The sequence below is a fragment of the Hyperoodon ampullatus genome, assembly GCF_949752795.1.
Source record: "Hyperoodon ampullatus genome assembly, chromosome: 7".
NCBI classification, from domain to species: Eukaryota; Metazoa; Chordata; class Mammalia; order Artiodactyla; family Ziphiidae; genus Hyperoodon; species Hyperoodon ampullatus.
The window spans coordinates 27198262-27219560 of record NC_136920.1 but is presented as its reverse complement, the minus strand read 5'-3'; the positions used below and the strand labels follow the sequence as shown (position 1 = coordinate 27219560).

Genomic DNA, 21299 nt, shown 5'->3' with positions numbered 1-21299 from the left:
ACTTTTTAATGAAAAGGGTTGCTTTTTATACCTCATAAAGTAATCACCATGTACCATAGAAAGTTTATATTCATATATGAGAGTGTGGCTGAGTTGATTATAATAATGCTTTTTTTAAAAAAAAACAATTCGCAAGGCACATTTATTATCCATTATCTCATTTGATCTTTTCAACAGTCCTGTAAGGCTGCTGGGGGGCAAATGTCCTCATTTTACACCTGAAGAGCTGGGCCTCCGGGGTGGGGGTAGGACTTGGTGAAAGGCCTTCTGCCATGCTGGCCCCGAGGTGGGGGGCCTTCGGTGCCCACGCTAAGGGCGCTGTCCCTGCAGCCCCAAGCTGGGTTGAAAATACTGATCTTCTTTCCTCACAAGCCTGGGTGACCTCGGTGAACTCTGACTCACTAAGGAATATGCCACATAAACTCTTTTATGGGCAGTAACCATTTACTGTGCCCTGTAAAAAAGGGCCCTTCACCCTGCCAGCTGCTTTCCCTTGGAAAGGGGTTGCTGGCAGGGAGCACGCTCAGCCTCCTGGGGGGCCAGGTGGCAACCGGGCAGCTGTGACCTTGTAGTCCTCAGGGCTTCTCTGTGGGTTGAGAGTTCTGGGTGCCTCATGCTGAGAAATGATGTCTGCCCGGAAGAAAGGGGCTGGTGGGCATTCAGTCCTAAGAGGAAAACTGGCCCACACGGTCATGAGACATTTATTGAATTGTTCCTTAGTACCCACTCGGCTCTCTGCATGCACAAGCTCATTTGATGCCCACAGCCCTCTGTGTCTGGGTTGTTCCCATTTTACAGGGCGGGAAAGTGAGGATCAGAAAGATTTAGGCTAGACAGACTTGAACTTGCTCAAGGTCACCCACAGTGAGCAGGGGAGCTAGGATCTGAGCCCACCTTTCCCTGACTTCAAAGCCAGGCGTTCAGTCCTCACACCACCCTGCCTTCTAGTTTTTTGGGAAGTGGTGAGCAGGAGGTCTGGGCCAGCCGGCTGAGGAGGTGGGTCCTAGTTGGCCCCGGCAGGTCTGGCTTCCACTGAAATGGCCACTTTGAAACAGCCCTGCGGGCAAACCCTTGTGAAAGAATTTCAGGGAAGCCTCCGCTGCCCACCCCACCCTTACCCACAGCCTGGAGGGCAGATGGGCTGGGCTCTGAGCTGCAGCCCCTTCAGGGTTAAACAGTAACCTGTCTACTGCTTGTAGTTGAGCAAATGCTGGCAAGGAACAAGCCCAGCCTTGAGCAAACAGGAGTCGGTGCCATGCCTCCTCCCTCCCCCAGCCACCCCTCTGGGGACCTGGAAGTTTTCTTGTACCTTGGAGTCCCCCATTTGGTTTCTTAGCTTAGGGCAATTGCTATAGAAAGCTCGATGGGAAAAGGCCCAGTTCCTGTGAAGGAGAAAAAGGCTCGACTTGGGTTGGTTTCCTCTGAGAGTGAGAATCAAAGCGATTTCTGGAAATGAACTTAAGAAGCAATCTACCTTCTTTAAATTTTTGCGTGGGGAAACTGAGGCCCAAGGTTGCTTCTGGTTTGGGTTATCCAGAGATGTAGTAGCCCTCCTCCTCATAACACCTACCATGCGGTCATGTCCTACTTTGTGCCAAGTGCTCGAGGTATAGAAACTTGTTTAAGCTCCAACCAATACATATGGTATGTATGATGACCTGTATTTTGCATAAGAGGAAACTGGGGTTCAGAGAGGTTAATGACTTTTGTTCGACTTAGTACCAACTTTAGCAGGTAAGTGTGAGAGCGTGGGATAAACCCCCACTCTTTCTGACTTCGAAACTCATCTCTACGGCACCACCACGTAAAATCCAGCTCTGCCATCTCTGCACCCTGTGGTCTGTTACAGTGTTCATTATTCCCACCACATCTTTCCTTCTCCTACCTTCTACTTAGGCCTAATTATTTGCCAAACAACCAGGATGATGATGTTAATAATCATGATAAATGTTCCTGTTTAGCCTAGTTCAACTCTTAATCACTGCTCTATCCTTGGTCCCTAAAACTGTGCCCAGCCCATTGCAAGGCTGATAAATATCTGTTGAATAAATGAACACATGAATGAATTTTTATGCCTTTTCCAGACCCCCCTTCTCCCCTCTCAAGCCCTACATAGAACCAGAGGAGCACTAGCTAAATTAGAGGAAAGGGTTTTGAGGGATGGAACTACTCTGGCTGGGCAGTTTCTGACTGGGGGAGGTTGGTGACTCGTGAAGATGCAAGATTTCCCCCATACAGGCAGAAACATTTCCATGAGCTGCTACTCTAAAGCTAGACTCTTCTCCCTACCCGAACATTTACAAAGAACAGGTTACCCTTAGAGGCCCTGGGTAATGCTCAATCATCCTCTGGAAACAAGCTGTTCATCCTTTGGATGATTGAACACACTTCTGGGGCTTTGAGTCTGAAAGGTGGAGGGCGCCTGCCTTGAGGGTAAGAACATTGTAGATGCTGGACGACTGAGGTGAATATTTCTAAAGTGTAAAATTTTTACATGGTTTAAAAAACCCAAACAGGCTCATGGAAGACAGCCTCTTCTCCTGGGTCCTTTACTGAGAAAACGAGCCCTCAGACTGAGAAAGTCAGCTTCAGATGAGCTTTGAAACCTGCGGTATTCTCCAGGTCTCTAAAAGGAGAGGGAATGTGGGGCTGAATTTTTACCAGGAAGGAGGGGAAGGGGCAGTGTCTTGTCCCCAAAACCAACTGATTTCTAATATTATCACGGAGCCAAATACTTGAAAAACTCTAGGTCAAATATGGCTGAGGTCCTCCAAGACGAGCCCATCCCGTGGCAGACATTTGTGCTGAGGAAATTTACTGGATGCCCAGGTGTAGGCTGCTCAGATGTGTTGAGATTTGTAAGTGTCTGATTTCAGGTCAGAGTTCCTACACAGGTGCCGGGTCTGTTCTGCAACCCATTTGGGTTTTCACTGATTGAAATTTTACTTTAAATAAAAACCTCTTCGGTATTTTCACTTTTGTCCAAAAAAAAAAAAATTGGCTGCTGGCCAGACTCGCCCAGTGAGCAAGTATTACATTTTCCTCCCGTTTCATTCCCGATCAGAGATTATTCATTTGTGAATGGGTGGCTATAAAATCTTGCCTCATGCATATGAAAATCGAACCTGGAAATTTTTAATTGTCAGTGAGTTTTGCTTTTACTGAAAGGGCTGTGGCAACATGCTTCACAGGCAATGGATGGAAGGACCAAATTATTTCTTCCTTCCTAAATTCACTCTATGATCTATACTCTCAAATGACGTTTGTCCAAGAGGCACTGGCTGAACGGCCTGTTTGATCCCCTTACAGATCATGATTCTGGAAGGAAGTGGTGTAATGAATCTCAATCCCAGCAACAATCTCCTCCACCAGCAGCCGGCCTGGACAGACAGCTACCCCACGTGCAATGGTAAGGGGCCGCGCGGGGGTCAGTGTCACTCCCCATGGGGATTCTTCCTCGGCTTTAATTAGGCTTCGTTTCCCAACTTAATGAAAAATACAGGTTTTATTCAGCCGGGGGGTGTGGGGACCAGGGAGACTGGAGAAAACTCTTCTTCACGCTGGAGGTCTTCACAGGCCCCCCAGGGCCCCAGCCAGAAGCCCATTTGTGATATTCCATGGTTTTCTCCCAATATTCAAAGGTCCAGGTTGGTAGCCTGGCAGAGAGGGTGATAGAAGAGGCACCCCAGAGGAAGGCCGACTTTAATAGTGTTGGCTGGGATATCAAGATAGGATAGGATGGAAAACTGTGTGTGCGTGTGTGTATGTGTGTGTGTGTGTGTGTGTCGCATGGAAGCGTGGAAGTTAAGGAGAAGAGAGTTGTAGCAGCTTAATCTTTCTATTTCATTTTCCGGTGACTTCCCTTTATAAAGGGAGGGGAGAGTTGTTAGGAGACCATGTGCCTGCCTTTGGTGCTTTAATCTAGAACCGATTGATTAGAAGAAGGAGGGCCTGGTGGTGGGGCTTAGAGGGGGTTTGGTGATCAAGCCCATGGCTTACTGTAGAAGCCGGACTGAATAAAGTTGTTGCTGAATCAGGGCACCGCACCCCATTGTGAAGGTGTTCAGTTTGCATAGACTGCTGTGCACAGAACCGCAGTGGGTGTAGGGAGCTCTGAGCCTTCTCCCGCCCAATACCTGCCGCTAATCTCCTCCCCAGAGACTCTGCTGCACTTGCTTCCCTTGAGAAAATGGAAATGGGCCATCGGTGAGCAGAGTCTGGGAAGCAGCAGTGGGAGGCTGATGGAAGGGGTGCATTCTCCAAGAAGTGGCCGATCCTTGGGCAGCTCCACCTTCCAGCTTGGAAGCCCAGCCACACGTGGTCAAAAGCGGGGATGGGTGACCTTCTCTGATTGATCACCTGTGCTTCTGAACTCCTGCCTTTTCTGGGCATGACCTTCCCTGGGACAGGACTCCGATTCCTTGTGGGGCCCTCAAAGGATGATTCCAAACAGGGAAAAGCTCTTTAGGCTGCAAAATCTTTTGGATGCCAGGCCCTAGGACCCTCGATTAAGGCAGCATCCCTCTGGTTTGCTCTGGAGTGTAGTCAGAAGGGAGTGGAATTTAAACATCACTTTTTTACTCTCTAACTTCCAGAGGCCCCAGAGAAGGCCCAGCTCCCGGTCCTGATTGATGGGGGAGGCCAGTTGAATGCCAGAGAGGAGCTGAACTCATACGATTTTCAGTGCTTTTCCCAAAGCTTCAGGAATCTGATGAGTCGCCTGGCTGATGGGGAGTCTCCCCTGGTCAACTTTAGACAAAATTCTCGGGTTCTGCCAGGTTCTAACAGGCTGCGCTATCAGGAGCCATCCTCTCATCTGGGTCATGTGACATCGAGAGAAGAAAGTACCGCAGTTCTGGTGTGGGGTTATTGAGAGTTGTTGTCTCTTGTTTACAAAGCCGGAGCTGCACAGTCATAGCAACACAGTTAATTAAAAAATAAAAGTACAAAGACTTGGGGAGCTGCAAAAAATGTAGCCCACCCTTAAATAGCTGTATTGGTAGGACACCAAAAATTCGGGAGGAAGTAGAGACACCCGGTCTAGGCTCTGTGTGTTGGTGTATTAGGGAATATTTCTATGTAATTAAATTTTGGGACTAGATTCGTCCAGTCCCTGCCCCTTCCCCCTCCACTGTTGGCTTCTCCTTTAGGGCCCAAGCTGAGGGTTTAGGCCTGCTTTTGTGTGGCCATGAGGAATGAGGAGTAAGGCACATAATATGAGTGGCAGGTGGGACCAGGTTGGAAACATTCCCCCTTCAGCCTTTCCTCCTGAGGTGTTGAGGGCTAGGCCATAGGCATTATGGAGATCAAACCTTTTGGAGCTCTGTAGCTCCTTGCCATTCAAACTGTATCCACTGACCAGCATCATAATCATCCTGGGGAAGTTTGTTAGGAATGCAGAAACTCAGGCCCCACCCCAGGTCTATGGAATCAGAATCTGCATTTGAACCACATCCCCTGGTGATTCATAATCACATTAGAGTTTGAGAAGTACTGATCTAGCATGACCTTGAAGAAAAAGTTAGGGACCATTTTCTTTTGCTACGTTTTCCTCTATTGGCCTATCCTTGAGTTTGTGGGAATATCTGTGTGTCATGCTCAGCTGGATTTCCCCTCCTTCAGCTTGGTGGGCTATAATAGGGTTTTCCCCTTGTCCTTGCCCCTCACCTTTCCCACTAGAGAGCTCCTTGCCTTGGCCCATGCTTTCAAGGGGATTGTAAGGTCTCTCAGTCTGGTTATATGCTGCCAGAGGCTGGTTCTCTCTTCTCCATCCCTCCAGGATTTGGGGCTGATTTAGTCATGTTCTCTTAAGTGAGTATGAGTGTCACATACATAGATGGTTAGCCCATAGTGAGCTCAGTAATATTTATTGGCTTGAATGAACTCCTCTTCTTCGCCGGTACTTGAATTAACCATCTTGCGAATGCACCTCACAACTCTTCCAGGTTCCAACGTTATTTCTTCTTCAGCCCCAAATTTACTAAAGAAGGAGAGAGACAGTACCTATGATGGCAAAGTCTCTGAGGTAGTTTTTATGGGAGATCCAAGGATGGGTAAGACAGAGTCCATGACCTTGAGCATACAATTTACAAAGGAGAACAGGACTGTAGTTAGAGACCCACCAAGAGAGGCAGAACATGACAAACGTAATTAGGAGAAATGTAAAGTGCATCTCCTAGAGATTCAGAGGACAGCAGCCCTCAGCAGTCAGTCAAGGGGGTCTGTGATGGCTTTATAGGGTGGTCAGGGCCAGCAAGCTGGGTAGAAATTCAACAGGCAGTGATAGGTAGAATACAAACCAGGCTGAAAGAACAACGTAGAAAAAAGGCAAAAGGTCACTTGAGGAATAGTTAGTGAAGAGCCTTAATGCCTGGCTTGGCAGTTTGGGGCCTAATTTCAGTGGATAAAGGGAAATTGCTGAAGGTAGCTGAGTAGGGAAGTGACATCCTAGTGGCTGTAATAACCAGTATGGGGTGGGAGGATGTCAGCACAGTGAGCAGATGAATCATCTGGGCCACTTTGGGGAGCAGCAAAGGCATCACAGTGACAAGAACCTGGGTCTGAAGCTTCAGTTTGCTTGAAAATGGTCTGAGTTTTGGGTATGTATGTGTATATATGCGTGTGTAAGAGAGAGAAATAAATGGGAGAGAGAGAGGGAGAAGAAGGAGAGAATTATGTGGTTGTGGACAAGAAGCTAATACTCTGTTGAAACTGTAGCAATGCTTTAGCTTTCATGGTAGTTTGTGGGAGGAGCTCATGATCTCAGAGCATTTCAAGTGTTGTGTCCTCATCCAGAGCTCAGGGGTAAGTATATGGAGAACAAAATGAAGATATACGGAGGCTGAATGATTGGCTCCCACCACAACTGGGGAAAGAATTGCATTTCCTAGAGCCTCCTCTCCAGAGCCCATCTCAAGCTCCAATCCCCACTGATGCATGCAGAGGGTGGTTGTGATCCCTGTGACGTCTGGCAGCCAGAGGGGCATCCCCATGTCTGGGATCATGCTCGGAAACAAACACGGGTCACTCACAGGGCCGCCTCCTGTTTTGCAGTTTCCAGCGGGTTTTTTGGAGGCCAGTGGCATGAAATCCATCCTCAGTACTGGACCAAGTACCAGGTGTGGGAGTGGCTCCAGCACCTCCTGGACACCAACCAGCTGGACGCCAGCTGCATCCCTTTCCAAGAGTTTGACATCAACGGCGAGCATCTCTGCAGCATGAGTCTGCAGGAGTTCACCCGGGCAGCAGGGACAGCGGGACAGCTCCTCTACAGCAACTTGCAGCATCTCAAGTGGAATGGTAACTCTTTCTCTGTCTCTGTCTCGGTCTCTCTGCCCTGCTAGGAGCCATCTGGGAAGAGCAGAGACTCCACAGCTGGCAGGGTTCCTGTTTAGGGGCATCCAAGGATGGTCTCACCTCCAAATGACTGTTTCCTGAGACAGAGAAGTAGAAGGGAAGTGAGAGGACAGGCTTGAAGCCTAGGGTAGAAGGTGTGTCTAATCCCATACAAATCCAGCATACTGTAATTCTCTCTTTACATGGTTAATTTCCAAGGAGACAAAGGTTAGTTGGGTATTCACAGGATACTTGGTACTCTCAGAAAACCACTTCTTTCTCTTGCAAATGGGGTTCGATTGTTTCATCCCCAATCCCTTGCTTGTTAAGATCATCATGGCTATTTTTTTAAAAACATTTCTACACCTAGGTTCTCAAGATGGGACATAAGTGTGGTAAGAAAATAGGCAAAATTAGATCTAGTTTGTTTTTTGGGAGGGGAGAAAGCTTACGATCTTACAACAGATTTTTAAAAGGTCCTGAATCGAAAAAAGGCTTAAAACGAATGGTCTGGACACATTTGGGGTGTTTCTTCAGTGATTTCTGGGACTGGTGCTGCACTAGAGCCCCAGGTGTCTTTCCTGAGGCCTCACCTAGCACATAGACAGGCACCGTTTAAAGGCTGTCCATTGGTGATAGTTTATTCACAACTACACGCGTGCTACACTGGCTTGCAAGAGCTGGTAGGGTAGACAACTATCTTGCAGAATGTCCTTGACACGGGCCTAAGGTTCTTCTGATATGGTTATAAAAAACTAGCTCCGGGCTTCCCTGGTGGCTCAGTGGTTGAGAGTCCGCCTGCCGATGCAGGGGACACGGGTTCATGCCCTGGTCTGGGAAGATCCCACTTGCCGCACAGAGGCTGGGCCCGTGAGCCATGGCCGCTGAGCCTGCACGTCCGGAGCCTGTGCTCCACAACGGGAGAGGCCACAACAGTGAGAGGCCCGCATACCGCAAAAAAACAAACAAACAAAAAAACTAGCTCCTCTGAGAACTATTTTGGAAAGCAGTGATATGTATGAATAGTGAGCTGTCCTGTCCACATCAGAATGGGCATGTCTGTCTAAGCAGAATCTGTGTTTGGGCATGTAGCTGGAGCTTTGGGAAGCATGAGCTCCGGGGCTATGAACCAGATTCAGATCCAGATAGCTGCCATCAACACTGAAGAGAATCCAGAGTCTGGCTTCGGAGCGGGCAGAAGTGGTGGCCATTTGAGATGACCTCATTCAGCTCCTGGACACTCCCTACTTCCCATCCAGCTCACAGAGGTGGTTGCTCATTTTTCTTTTACTAGAACCAAACCAAACAAAGCTCTAAAAATAACCCCCAGGCATCTTCAGAAAGAGCAGACTTACACTTGAAGAATTAAAAATATTTACCTCCCCACCTCCAATTAAATCCACTCCTTTAAAGCTTTGCCCTGATTGAAGCTTAAGGCAGGGAAGTGTGGGAGGTGATGTGGCCGTCCTTGACCTTCCACCTTTGACCTTCCACCTTTGGCCTTCCATGACTTGCATGCTGCTGGTGTCTCTGAATGCCTAATGTCCAGATTTCTCACCTTTGTTTCGTTGTTTGCCTTTTTGTAGACATTCTACTAACTTACATTTATTGAGTATTTACTTATACAAGGACTCTAAGTGAATTGATTCATTTGGTGACCTTATGTGAAAATAAATATTGCACCCATTTGACAGGGGCAGTTTTCATCTGGGAAAACTGAAGGTCAGAGACATTAAAGCATGACCTCTGCTCCTGAGATATTTATAACCTGGATGGGCAGGAAAAACATATGAAACGAATTCACTTGTATATATGTGCTTTCATATATGATACATCTGGAGAAAAGTTGCCAGGCATAAATAAGGGAAGAATCACTGCACTTATCCAGACATAGCTCATAGATTAGATCTAATCAAAAGGGGTTTGATTAAATTTAAGATCAAAGAAGAACTAAGGTGGTTTTCCTTTTCATTTTGTATCAAATCTTAGTATGGGAAAGAACCTTAGAGGAAATCTAATGACTTTAGCTAGCTTAATCTCCTAAATGTACAGTTGAGGAAACCAAGATGAAGAAAGGTGAAGTACCTTGCAGCTATTAGTGGAAAAACTGGTCTTTCAACTTCTAAAGTTCTATTTCCTTCATACTGGATGCCTTCTCTATACAAGGCCAAATAATTCCATCTGATGTTGGTGCCCTAGCTACTGATTTTCTGGGCCAAGGGCCCCAGGCTTGAGATTATAGATCCAGAGAGGGAAGCCCCCTCCCAGAAGCAAAGAAGGGTGATCATGCTGTGGGATTGTCAGAAGCTCTTCCATGAAGCCAGCTTCGTCCTTGGTCAAGCAACACATTTTGGCTACACGTGGGCCAGCTCTGAGTTTCCCAATCTGTCCTTCACAGGCCAGTGCAGCAGTGACCTGTTCCAGTCCACACACAATGTCATTGTCAAGACCGAACAAGCTGGTGAGTCGTGGCAGATGAAGGGAGCCAACTTGGTAGGCAAAGGCCTGCGGAGGACAACTGGGAGGGAGTGTGAGGGAGAGTGTGGGAGCAGGACGGAGCCAGTACTTTGGCAGGAAACCCAGGGATGTCTCTTCCCTGGCTGCCTCCAATGGGCCAGGCAGCCATGAGCCTCATCCCTCATCCTTGGGACCAATGACTGACGACTATTTCTGATTGTTAAGATTGATGGTGAGCCTAATTCTGCCCACACTTCTCTGCTTCCCATGGTTGGTCAAGGGAACACCCAGGCTCTGATTCAGGAGCCCAGAAAATGCAGAATCTAAGTGGGCTTTCTTGTCACCACAAAGAGTCAGGGGATTGGACTTGGCCAAGTTAGGAGAAGCAAGGGGAGAGAAGAGGAAGGGTCAGTGTCTCCTCTCCCCTCCTCCCTTGGAGGGAGTGTGTTTCACAAGGAGGAGGAATATTCGGACTTGGTGTTGTAGTTACTATAGTTTCTGGGGACCTTGGAGTTTCTGTAGGGATGTCCAAAGGCAGCTGTGGAACTGATTCCCGCCTTAAGTACGCTTTTAGACAAAAGCCACTATTCTGAGCTCTGAGTAGAGTCTGCAGGCCCAGAGTAGCTACATTCATTTTTGTTCTCCATCTGCCTAATCATCCCTCCTTCCTCTGTCCCAAAATCTCTCTCCTGAGGACTTTCTGTCTCCTCTGGGGACTTGCAGGGGGCAGTAACTGCCTCGAGAAGTTGTGCCCTAGAGCCTTGTACCAATCAGAGGTCTTTGTATAGTGACCTTTGGCCTATGACCTCTTAGGCTAGGGAGAGCTCTGCAAGTCCCCCCAAGCCCATAGGAGCTGCCACTGCTCCAAGGTCACTCCCCATGTCCACATCAGTGAGAATGTGGGCCACATGGACCACCCACGGAGTTTGCCTCAGGCCTCCCTGCAGGTTGCATGCCAGTCACCAAGGACTGTATTTTACCTGGGGTGATTTTTGAGTCACTAGGGGCGGAAATTGGCCCCACGCAGTTATTTACTCTTTTGTAAGGGGGCTGGTCTACCATTATTAAAGAAAAACAGTAGCTGCTAAACATGTTAATTAGGTATTCCTAGCCCTGCCCTTCCCCCCAGAGACCAGGGTTGAGTTACCCAGATGGTCTATGCTTTATGGGCGTGACTGCCCTAGAGGCAGGCACAGGAGTTGGCCTAGAGGATGGTGCCCCCTGACCCCGAATCCCCACTGTTGACTGGACAGATAGCCCCAGCGGAGGAGACAGTTTGGTACTGGAGAGGTCCCAAGTACTTGACAATTCCTCCTTGACCATCCAGACATTCTCATGTTGCCAGTTCACAAAAGCTGAGCCGAGGGGTGGGGAAGAAGCTCCACCCTGGGAGGAGGGGAAAGGAGGCTCATACAGGGGCCAACACCCCCAAATCTTTTTGGTTCAGTTTGTTTTCAGAGACAACAACAGGTGTACAAGGTGACCCAACAAGGACAGAGGGTGTAACCCCTAAGTGATCAGGCTTGGGGTGCCCAAACACGTAGCTATTAGTTCAAATACCAGCTAAATCCCTATGTCGTAAACAGGAGGACTTAGCCAGTGAGTCAGGTTTGTATACCACTTATGCTACACAAACAAAATGAAACTCGGCCAGTGGCTTACCACCCCGGCCCTGAAATTCAGATGCTGGGCAGGAGGGAGCGGAGGGCAGCCTCTGTCTGTGACGAGGGGAGAGCAGGAAGTTCCTGGTGGGGATGAGGTGACAGCTCCTGCCAGATCTCACAGCTCTTGGCCAGCCAGGAAAGAAGAAACTTCTGTTGGAGATCAGCCCAGAGGTGAGGGGTGTGTAGGAGTTGGGCTTCGTTTAGGGTAGGTGGAGGGGAGTTTCCTTGGAGTCTGAAATCTGAAGAGTCAGGAGACGTGCTTACCCAGCACACTGAAGAGAGAGAGAGAGAGAGAACTTTTCCTAGATGAAGCAATGAGGCCCTACTCTTAAAACCTGTTTATTTGATTTGGTAACACTCTCATCTCCTTCTCCTTAGTTCTGTTTTGAAAATTTTATGTTACCCCTTAAGCATATTGGAGAAATTCTGGAGGGAGGGGGCTGTCACCCAACTTGAGGAGAGTTTCTCTCTGGATTTTAGCAATAAAGACTCTGTGATAAGACTGAGCAGACTTTTTCTTAAAGAAACTTCATTAATTCTCCCAGGAAGACGTTACTAGTAAAAGATGCTCATTAATCATGAAATTATTTTGTCCCTACTATTTTTTTTTTACTAGTCTAAAAATGTTCTGGTGACAATATAGTAGAATGTAAGACAATGCCAGGCTCCTGGACCCCCCCAAGTACAGACTGGGAATATCCTCAGGAAAGCATTGGTCCAGGACAGGATCCCACTGTTACAACTTCTCTCACTTCCCTCAAAATGCAACAGGTGTAGAACACCTGGATGGGGCCGTAACAAAGTCCATCTCCCCTAGGGCCCTGGAAGAAAACTGGGGTAACATTATGATAAGGTAACATGTGGCTGAAGCAGAATCTTATCTCTTCTCTCTGAGAACCAGCCCCTTGTCCCACACCTCTCTGATGAACAGTGAGTAAGAAAAGGCAAACTCCTCACCTGGGGAAGGTGATTGCTGACATTCCCATTTTCTGTCCTTTGTAGACCCTTCCATCATGAACACCTGGAAAGAAGAAAACTATTTATATGACACCAACTATGGTAGCACAGTAGGTAACTAACTCCCCAACGCTTAAGACCCTTTTACATTCTTATTCCAGTTTGCTAACAGCCAAAAATTTATGTTGTAAGGAGGGGACTCTTAATGTCCTTTATGTTTTCATTGCCACAGATTTGTTGGACAGCAAAACTTTCTGCCGGGCCCAGATCTCCATGACAACCAGCGGTCACCTTCCCATTGGTAAGTTGTCCTGACATCTGAGGCTGAGTGTGCCTCCTGCAAGTGTTTACTGTGAATTAATGAGAATTACCAATGCCCTACATTTCCAACTTCGCTGGAGTCTTTCCCATTAAAAGGCTAGGAAAGGTTTATAAAGAATCTGCTTTTGGGCCCATATTTGTACATTGAAAATGACCAGCAAGGATGCCTCTAGGAAATGTGTTTTGCTCCTGTGAAACCAAGTCACTCTCTGTGACAACAGAAACTCTCTTTTCAGTAAAAACTTGCTTTTGTGAAATTATCCAATAAAATTATTCATATGTGGGTATACTTATGGGGGAGAAGGCTCTATTTAATTTTCAACAAGCTGTCTTTGGCTTTAGAGAATGAATGTCTAACAGTGGAATTCAGAGGACAGTGAACCTGGGATGATGGTCTCTGGGTGGAGGGGCAGTAGCTGAAAACTTCTGGAACCCTGGGAATCACAGGTCAGTTTTAAAGTCTGACCTTGTTGGCTCATCAGGACTCTCTAATTAGTCAGACCGCCTGCACATTATGAATTATGTTCATATGAGTCGTGTTTGGTTAGGACTGGATGCATCTGGGGTCTACCCATGACTCTCAATCAAGGTTACACTGAGTGAGAGGGCTGGTCTGCTGGGAGTCTGGGAGAGAAGCTTTCAGATTGTATTTCAGATTATTTCTCCTTGTCCACTTACAAATAGTTCCACTGGTAGGAATGAGTGCATGGGGGAGGTGAAGAGAGGGTTTCGTGTTGTCTCTTGATCTCGGTGCGAATTTGTGAATCTGTTTGGCTCTGTGAAATGGAGCTTAGACCCGTCACAAGTGAATCTGTCTTTTCCTGGAATTGAATTTGGGGCAACTTCAGAACTGGGATTTAAAAGAGTGTCTGTGAAAGGAAGAATCAAACAACAACCCTTCCTCCTTCCTTTTTTTTTTTTTTTTCATTTTGTTGAGTGTGCTTTTGAGAACTGAAAAAAATGAAAGCTTTTGGTTTGAGGTTTTGTTCGGGTTAAGCCCTTTGAATGAGACAGGGCTGGGAGCCAGGGTAAATGCTTCTGGAATTGAGGTTAAGAATGGAGGCCAATTCATTTCTCGACCTCCCCCTCCACACAGAGGCCCATCGCCTTATGTGTCACTCTAAGTATTTGCTGAAATTAGGGAACTAGATCAAACACTAGAAAGGTTCTGCAGTGGATTTGCCATGCTGGGGGAACTGAGTCAGTCAGGGTAAAATTTCTGTGGCAATCGTCACCACCCAGTCAAGACCAAGGTTTTCAGAGCTGAAGAAACCACCATGGTCACCCTCTGACTTCCTGACACACCTCCTAAGGTGTCACCTCCCATGTCCTGGGTCTTTGGCTTAGGGCAGAAGATTCCAAGGAAGAATAAAGTTGAACCAACCACTTCCTGAGCCTCAGGGATGGTTAAGTCTCTAGGCACCTGGGAAAGGAAAAGCTGTAATCAACAACTCTGCTGCCCTCCCAGCCAGGACACACTGCTCTCTCCTGCATCCTGACTTAACCTGCTGGAATCTCCCAATCAACAGGGACCAATGTCAGCTTTCATATTTGTAGTAACAGGGAACTCACTGTCTCCTGAGTTCAGCTATTCTACTTTTCAATAGTCCTTCTTCAAATGGGCTTTACAAATCTGCTCTCCTGTACCTCCCCTGATTCTTGATCACCTTACTCCAGATTCCTATCCTGAAATTGTAACACAGGCTGGAAAATGAGATAAGCCATCCAGGACCCCGATCAGAATGATCACTTAAAGAATCATTTCAGTGTCTGGGTTGGTGAATTCTTTGGGATAACAGCCTTCCAGGTAGGATAGTTATTACAACCTTGTAAGGATCAATTCCTTTTAGAATAGTTTAGTCTTTACTGGACGGGACCAGAACCGCCCCCCCCACAAAGACCCTTGTCATTTGTCTGAGTCTTTAGATTTCCAGCTCCTATGAAATGGAGTGCAGTTAAGTATCTTTATGTGTTTTAGTGCAAGTCACAAGCCGCGCTGAGGCGAGGCCACATGTCAACTGACGCCCTTGCTGATAAACACAGGTGGGGGAGCGGGCCCTGTTTTGATTTCTCTGTCTTCTGCTCATTTCATAAAATGGCCGCCGCCAGTGTTCCTGATCTGCCCGATAGTCTTCGAGCCAATCACGCTAACTCGGGATTGATGTGTTTATTTACCGACTCGCTGAGCCTAGAGCGAGGGTGGCATGGTATATTATAACACTGAAATTTGTATATCCCGTAAAGAAATGGCTCACAGCTGAATCATATGCAAATGCTTCTAATCTTTGCTTCTTGTGAAGCAGCTTAGATGAAGTCATGCTCTGGAACTCATCATAAACTTGTGCCTTGGTGCTGCCCCGTCTGGACTGGACCTTGGCCTGAGGTGCCTGGGAGCGGAGCAGGAGAAAGCCAAGCTGGACAGTTTCCCCAGAGCAAGCCATTATTTTACAAGGATGAATCACTTAACCACGTGGCTAACTTCAAAGGTTTTGACTTTTATTTTGAGGCCAGGGGAAGATACAGGGGGCAGGGCCATCATATTAAGGTAAGGTTTCAGATCAAAAGATTTTAGTGCTGAGGCAGGTGGGTGATTCCACAGCTTGTCCCCCATGCCCTGGGGACTGGAAGAAGAGGCTGGAAGAAATTCAAGTTTCTTTTGCCTTTGGCTGCATATTCTTGCCTACGATGATGCACACATTTTTATTGGGGGAATTTTTTTCGCGGGAGGTCTTTCTTAAGCTAGATGGAAGTCTAGCTTGGGTAAATGGCTGACATCTCAAAGAGACATTTCCTCGTGGTGTAGCTGGTCTGGGGCTTCTTAATCTGGAGTCCATGGACTCCTAAGTGACCCACACACTCCTGAAATTGTTACAGAATTTCACGAGTGTACACATATGTGCCTTTTTCTGGGGAGAGGGGCCAAGGTTTCCATTTTATTCATAGAGGTACCTTAACTCCCCAAAGTAACTGATTCTTGCTTTACATGAGTTTGCAACGCCTAAACAATGATTGAGGCCAAAAAGCTGAGAGACACCTACACTTGGGTTTTTCTGAGTTCAATGCTGGCTCTGAAATAATGGCCCTGCATCTCTCCTGGATGCCATTTGAAAATGAGCTTTGCTTGTGGCCTGCTGGGTAAATGCCACTCTTTGTCTGCAGAACAACGTGGCCCTGTCAGAATGATGTATCACTTGGAAACCGCTGTGGGTGCCAACCTGTCGCAATATTGTCACATCCTGATGGGATGTCGCAACCTCACCCTGAAACCTACAGGGAGGGAGAGTGGAGTCTCCTTGCATTTCCTGCGAATTTGTTCTTTCAGGTTTCAGAGAAATCCAAGTCGGGTGCAAACCCTCCTGCTGACAGTGTTGAGGGGAGGGGCGGCGGGGTGGGGGAGGGTGGTGGCGCATTTAACCAGAAAAAGAGGTTTCTCTTCTAACCAGATCTTATTAAAACTCTCTCATCTATCCCACCACGACTTTCAAACTGCTGGGAGCTCTGAGTTGTGACAATCTGGGGGATCAGATAGGTGAATGCATCCATGCACGCGGGGAAATAGAGAATCATCAAATTGGAATGACTTTTCCCCACTAAGTAGTGGGTTGCAGAACTGAACCTGATTCTTGGCAGGGAAGATGTTTATGAAATCTGTTATGTGGCACCATCTTTGGAAATGGCATAGAATAGTGGTTTTGAGTAAAACCTCTGGATCCTGCTAGTACCTTCTTCATAGGGTGATTGTGTGAATCAAAACAGGTGATTCATGTAAAGTGCTGACCACAGTGCCTGGTACATAGTAAGTGGTCAAGAAACAGGAGCTAGTCTTCTTAACCATTTTCCTTAGGATCTAATGGTATTCAAACTTTATTGAATAATGGATCACTACTGACAATCTTGAAAGCTGTGGACCCTCTTCCTTTGCCTGTGGTTTCAGTCAGTCTGAAATGTCCTTGAAGTCCACACATGGGTCAGCAAACCTTAAGTTGGGGAGCCTTGATGTAATGTACACAGAAGGGATACGATATACTGGTCCAATTTCTTATCAGGATTGGCTACCATTTAGGGGCTGCCCTGGATTCAAGTTGGCAGATTTTTGATTGTGGTAATTTTTTTTATGGTAAGATCTGCTTTAGTCGTCCTGACATTTGAAGTGCCCATTGGCACACACACACACACACACACACACACACACCCCACACACACACTGCTAGATCATTTAGTTTTCTCTTTAACAAGTTTTATTCCACAGATTTTCCTCTGTCATCTCTTCTTTGTTGATAATCTCAAGGGTTACCATAATGAGTCATTTGTTAAACTAATCTGTGTTTCCATAGTCCACTGTGGCCCTCTGTACTGAGCTCAGGCCAGTCAATGGCCCCTTTGTCAGGCTAATTAAAAGGTAACTTTGCATGCCAAAAAAGGCACTCCTCTGGCTTAAAAGTCATCTTTCTTTGTTATAAATGTTTACATTTTTGTATTATATATATATATATATATACCTAAAACTTTTCAATGACCTAAATCCTTCAGTGGGGACTTCCCTGGTGGTGCAGTGGTTAAGAATCCGCCTGCCAATGCAGGGGACACAGGTTCGACCCCTGGTCCGGGAAGATTCCACATGCCGGGGAGCAACTAAGCCAGGCACCACAACTACTGAGCCTGCGCTCTAGAGGCCGCGAGCCACAACTACTAAGCACACGTGCCACAGATGCTGAACCCCACACATCTGGAGTCCATGCTCTGCAACAAGAAGCCACTGTAATGAGAAGCCCATGCACCACAACGAAGAGTAGCCCCCGCTCGCCTCAACTAGAAAAAGCCTGCGGGCAACAAAGAAGACCCAACGCAACCATAAATCAATCAATCAATCAATTGATCAATCAATCCATCCTTCAATGGCTTCCCATCTCTCACAGAATAAGAGCTAAAACCCTCAAAAAGTCCTATAAGGCCTTAGTGAACCTCACCTGCTCCCCGTGCCCCTTGTTCACAGCCACACTGGCTTCCTTCTATTCTATGCACACTGACCTCAGGGCCTTTGCTATTCTCAGGCATGGAAAGCTCTTCTACAAGCTCTCTGTATGGCTGTCCCCTCACACTGTTCTGGTCCCCTTATCAGAGACGTCTTCTGTGACCACCTTATATTTAATGGCAAAATTATTCCCATCTCCACACTTCTACCCCTATTTCTTACCCTGAAATTTTTTCTCCAGAGCACTTATCACCTCTGTTTTGTTTTGGACATGATCACCTACCTGAACAGTGCCAGACATGTAGTAGGTGCTCAATAAATACTGGTGAAATGAGTGGATGAATGAATGAAGATGATAATTGTAGGAAATAGGGAAATGAAGCAGTTCTCATTTTTCTCTTTAGCAGAGTCGCCTGATATGAAAAAGCAGCAAGACCAACCAACAAAGTCCCACACCAAAAAGCACAGTAAGTTGGCTGGCTTTCAGATGCCTCCTGGCCCTTCCCCTTGAGTGGAGAGTAACTGGAGGCCACCAGTTTTTAGACAAATATTGCCTCTGCCTGCTGCCTGCATTTCTTCACCTCAGACTGGGTAGGGTGTGAAAAGAGAGGCATCACTTGCTGGCTAAGTAACCTCCTCTGCAGTCGCTTCTCAAAGTGGAGCCCCAGTGGATATTTCCTCCTCATTCTGTTCTCTTTGTGCTAAAACTGAGACATCAGTGAACGAGAACTTCTTTCAGGCATGGGGTGAGCAATTTCCCTTTCTCCAGAAAAAAGGGTGGGAAGAGGAGAGAGATGGGAAGAAACAGCCGAGGGTGTATTCTTTTTTTCTTTTGCTATATGTTGGCTTCTTACTTTTGTGGAGTTATTGTTCCAAGAAATACTGTTTATTCTTAAGATTCAACAGTGCTTTTGGGGAGTTGTATTTCCCCCGATAATAAAACCTTATGAAAGTGTATGAAATATCAGAGATGTGGAGGTGGGGGGCGGAGGACACGGAAAGAAATCAAGGTGGTGTAATCTGGAAATTGTAAGCAGTTGGACTGCTATCTGCTATCTGCTACTCCAGGTCATCCCACAGAACTGAATGAACACAGCCCTTCAAATTGGGTGTGGGAGGGAGTTGTGTGTCACAAATCCAGTGAGGGTAGAATTGAATTTGATTGCTAATTTCATTACAGTAGCTGTTTCATTTTCAAATTGGCCCCCTCAACCCCTGTGAGACCCCGCCCCAATATATTCTAGGAGTTAGAATTCTAAGACCCTACCGATGCGCATTTGGCTGACACACAGTTTCTGGGTGGCAGCCGTCTAATTGGTTGAGGTTCTAAATAAAAGAAGTTCCGAATAAAAGTGGTTGAGCGTTGCTCTCCTGGGAAGTAACAAGTTGAAATGAATGCCCAGCAATCTGTCAACCATATTTAGAAGATACACCTCCTAGCCTAGGAGATCTAAAACCTATTTTTAAAATTTATTTCTTTTTATTGAAGTACAGTTGATTTACAATGTTGTGTTAATTTCTGCTGTACAGCAAAGTGATTCAGTTACACATATATATACATTCTTTTTTAAAAATATTTTTTATTATTGTTTATCACAGGATATTGAATATAGTTCCCTGTGCTATACAGTAGAAGCTTGTTGTTTATCCATTCCATATAATAGCTTACATTTGCTAACCCCGACCTCCCACTCTGCCCCCTCTCTCAACCCATGCCCCCTTGGCAAACACAAATCTGTTCTCTATGTAAGACATGTCCTTTTGTCTTGGCTTTGCCACTAGTTAGCTGGGCGACCTTGGTCAAGTTAGTTAAATTCTCCATGCTTCAGCTTTCTGATTTGTAAAATTAAAAAACTGTGCTAGTTCATTCTTAAATACCCAGTGGGGATTCTGTGATTTGGCATCACAGGTGGGTAGCATGGAGTCGAGTATCTCTGACTTGATGTAAGATGTTTCAACTCTAGGCTTCCTCTAGGCCTTCAGCCATGAATAAACTCCTTTTTCTCCTTCACCTCAGATCCGCGAGGGACTCACTTATGGGAATTCATCCGCGACATCCTCCTGAACCCAGACAAGAATCCAGGGTTAATCAAGTGGGAAGACCGGTCTGAGGGTATCTTCAGGTTCTTGAAATCAGAGGCTGTGGCCCAGCTTTGGGGGAAAAAGAAAAACAACAGCAGCATGACCTATGAAAAACTCAGCCGAGCCATGAGGTGAGGAGTTTCATGTCTCCAAACATGATAAGGCCGTGTGACCAGTCATTCCCCCGGCTGTCTTAATCAGACCAGCCACCTTATGCAATGCCTTTTGTTACAGATATTACTACAAAAGAGAAATTCTGGAACGTGTGGATGGACGAAGACTGGTATATAAATTTGGGAAGAATGCACGCGGATGGAGGGAAAATGAAAACTGAAGCTGCTGACACACTGAACACAAACCTAAACACACCCCAAATGATAACCAACCCAGAAGTCCCTGGACATAAATATTTCAAAGACTACTTTTCTCTGATATTTATGTACCATGACGGGGAAAAAAATACATCTACTTCTAACAGGAAGAAGGAACATGACAGTTGATAGAATTATTTTGTTACTTTGAAGTATGTCCTATATGGGGAACAAACGTACACAGTTTTCTGTGAAATATGACACTGTATGTGGCTGTGATTTATTTTTGCCTCTATTGTGAAGTTCTTTCCCACTGCAAGAACAGAGTCTGTAGCCATGTGCTTCTTGCTAAGGAGAAAGAAAAAAAATCAGATGGCATTAAAAGTTTTTATATGCAAAATGATTTAGGAAAAGGTGACGTGTCCTCCGCACATAGCATCCTTGTGGCCTCTTCAAGAGAGGTGGGCGTGGTCTCTAGGATGAACTCCAGGGTCTCCGATTGGTGGGATGAACCAGAAGGATGCTGAGAAGTCTACCCTGACCTTCGGGTGTCAGTGAGTGGAGAATGAGGACTTCCACAATCCACAGTGGACTGTAATCACTGCATAATCACATGCCTTTTATGCTTAAATCAGAGAATAATAATGGTGGAGGGGGCTTTATACTCATTCAGGAATGATTTACCTGGTGCCAAGTCTATCTTCCCTCCTCCCCCTTGGATGATTGGTGAAAAACTTCAATTGCCACCTCTGCTCACTTTTAGTTACTTAAGAGAAGGTCCGGCTTTGGTTATCTTTATCCCAGTTGCTTAAAAATAAGTGGGAAAAGGGAGGTAGTTATGAGTTTGCTCTTGTACTCCCATTGTCCTGTGGTTTCCCAATTGGCACAATTGATATTTTTGGCTGAATTATTCTTTGTTGTGTATTATTTGGCTGTCCTGTGTGTTTTGGAATGTTTAGCAGTATCTATGATCTCTACCCACTAGGTGCCAATAGCACTCTGGTCCTCAAAGTTATGACAACCAAAAATGTCTCTAGACATTACCAAATGTCCCCTGGGCTGGGGGGGAGGTAGAACCGCTGATTTAGCTAGTTAAGATGAGGATGGTGATTTATTCTCGGAACAATAACAACAAAAAATCCCTAGAGAGAAGCAAAAGCAAGACTTTAAAGTCAACCTATTTTTCATTTTTAAAATGTT

General features: G+C 46.2%; 1 protein-coding gene across 4 annotated transcripts in view; it reads left to right on the top strand.

Moving 5' to 3' along the window:
- The window catches only part of EHF (ETS homologous factor), a gene marked incomplete at its 5' end in the record, with an annotated part of 38383 nt that extends 17881 nt beyond the window's left edge, over positions 1 to 20502 (top strand). The window contains 8 exons of one of the 4 annotated variants that reach the window (XM_079708595.1): positions 3310 to 3409; positions 7054 to 7299; positions 9734 to 9796; positions 12459 to 12527; positions 12646 to 12714; positions 18111 to 18173; positions 19724 to 19919; positions 20023 to 20502. In XM_079708595.1, the coding sequence (XP_079564721.1) occupies positions 3313 to 3409; positions 7054 to 7299; positions 9734 to 9796; positions 12459 to 12527; positions 12646 to 12714; positions 18111 to 18173; positions 19724 to 19919; positions 20023 to 20122 (903 nt within the window). In that variant the 3' untranslated portion in view covers positions 20123 to 20502. Of the gene's footprint in view, positions 1 to 3309; positions 3410 to 7053; positions 7300 to 9733; positions 9797 to 12458; positions 12528 to 12645; positions 12715 to 18110; positions 18174 to 19723; positions 19920 to 20022 lie in introns of those variants that run through there. The other 3 variants (XM_079708592.1, XM_079708594.1, XM_079708593.1) reach the window with 3 other exon arrangements.
- Between the last annotated feature and the right edge of the window lie 797 nt (positions 20503 to 21299).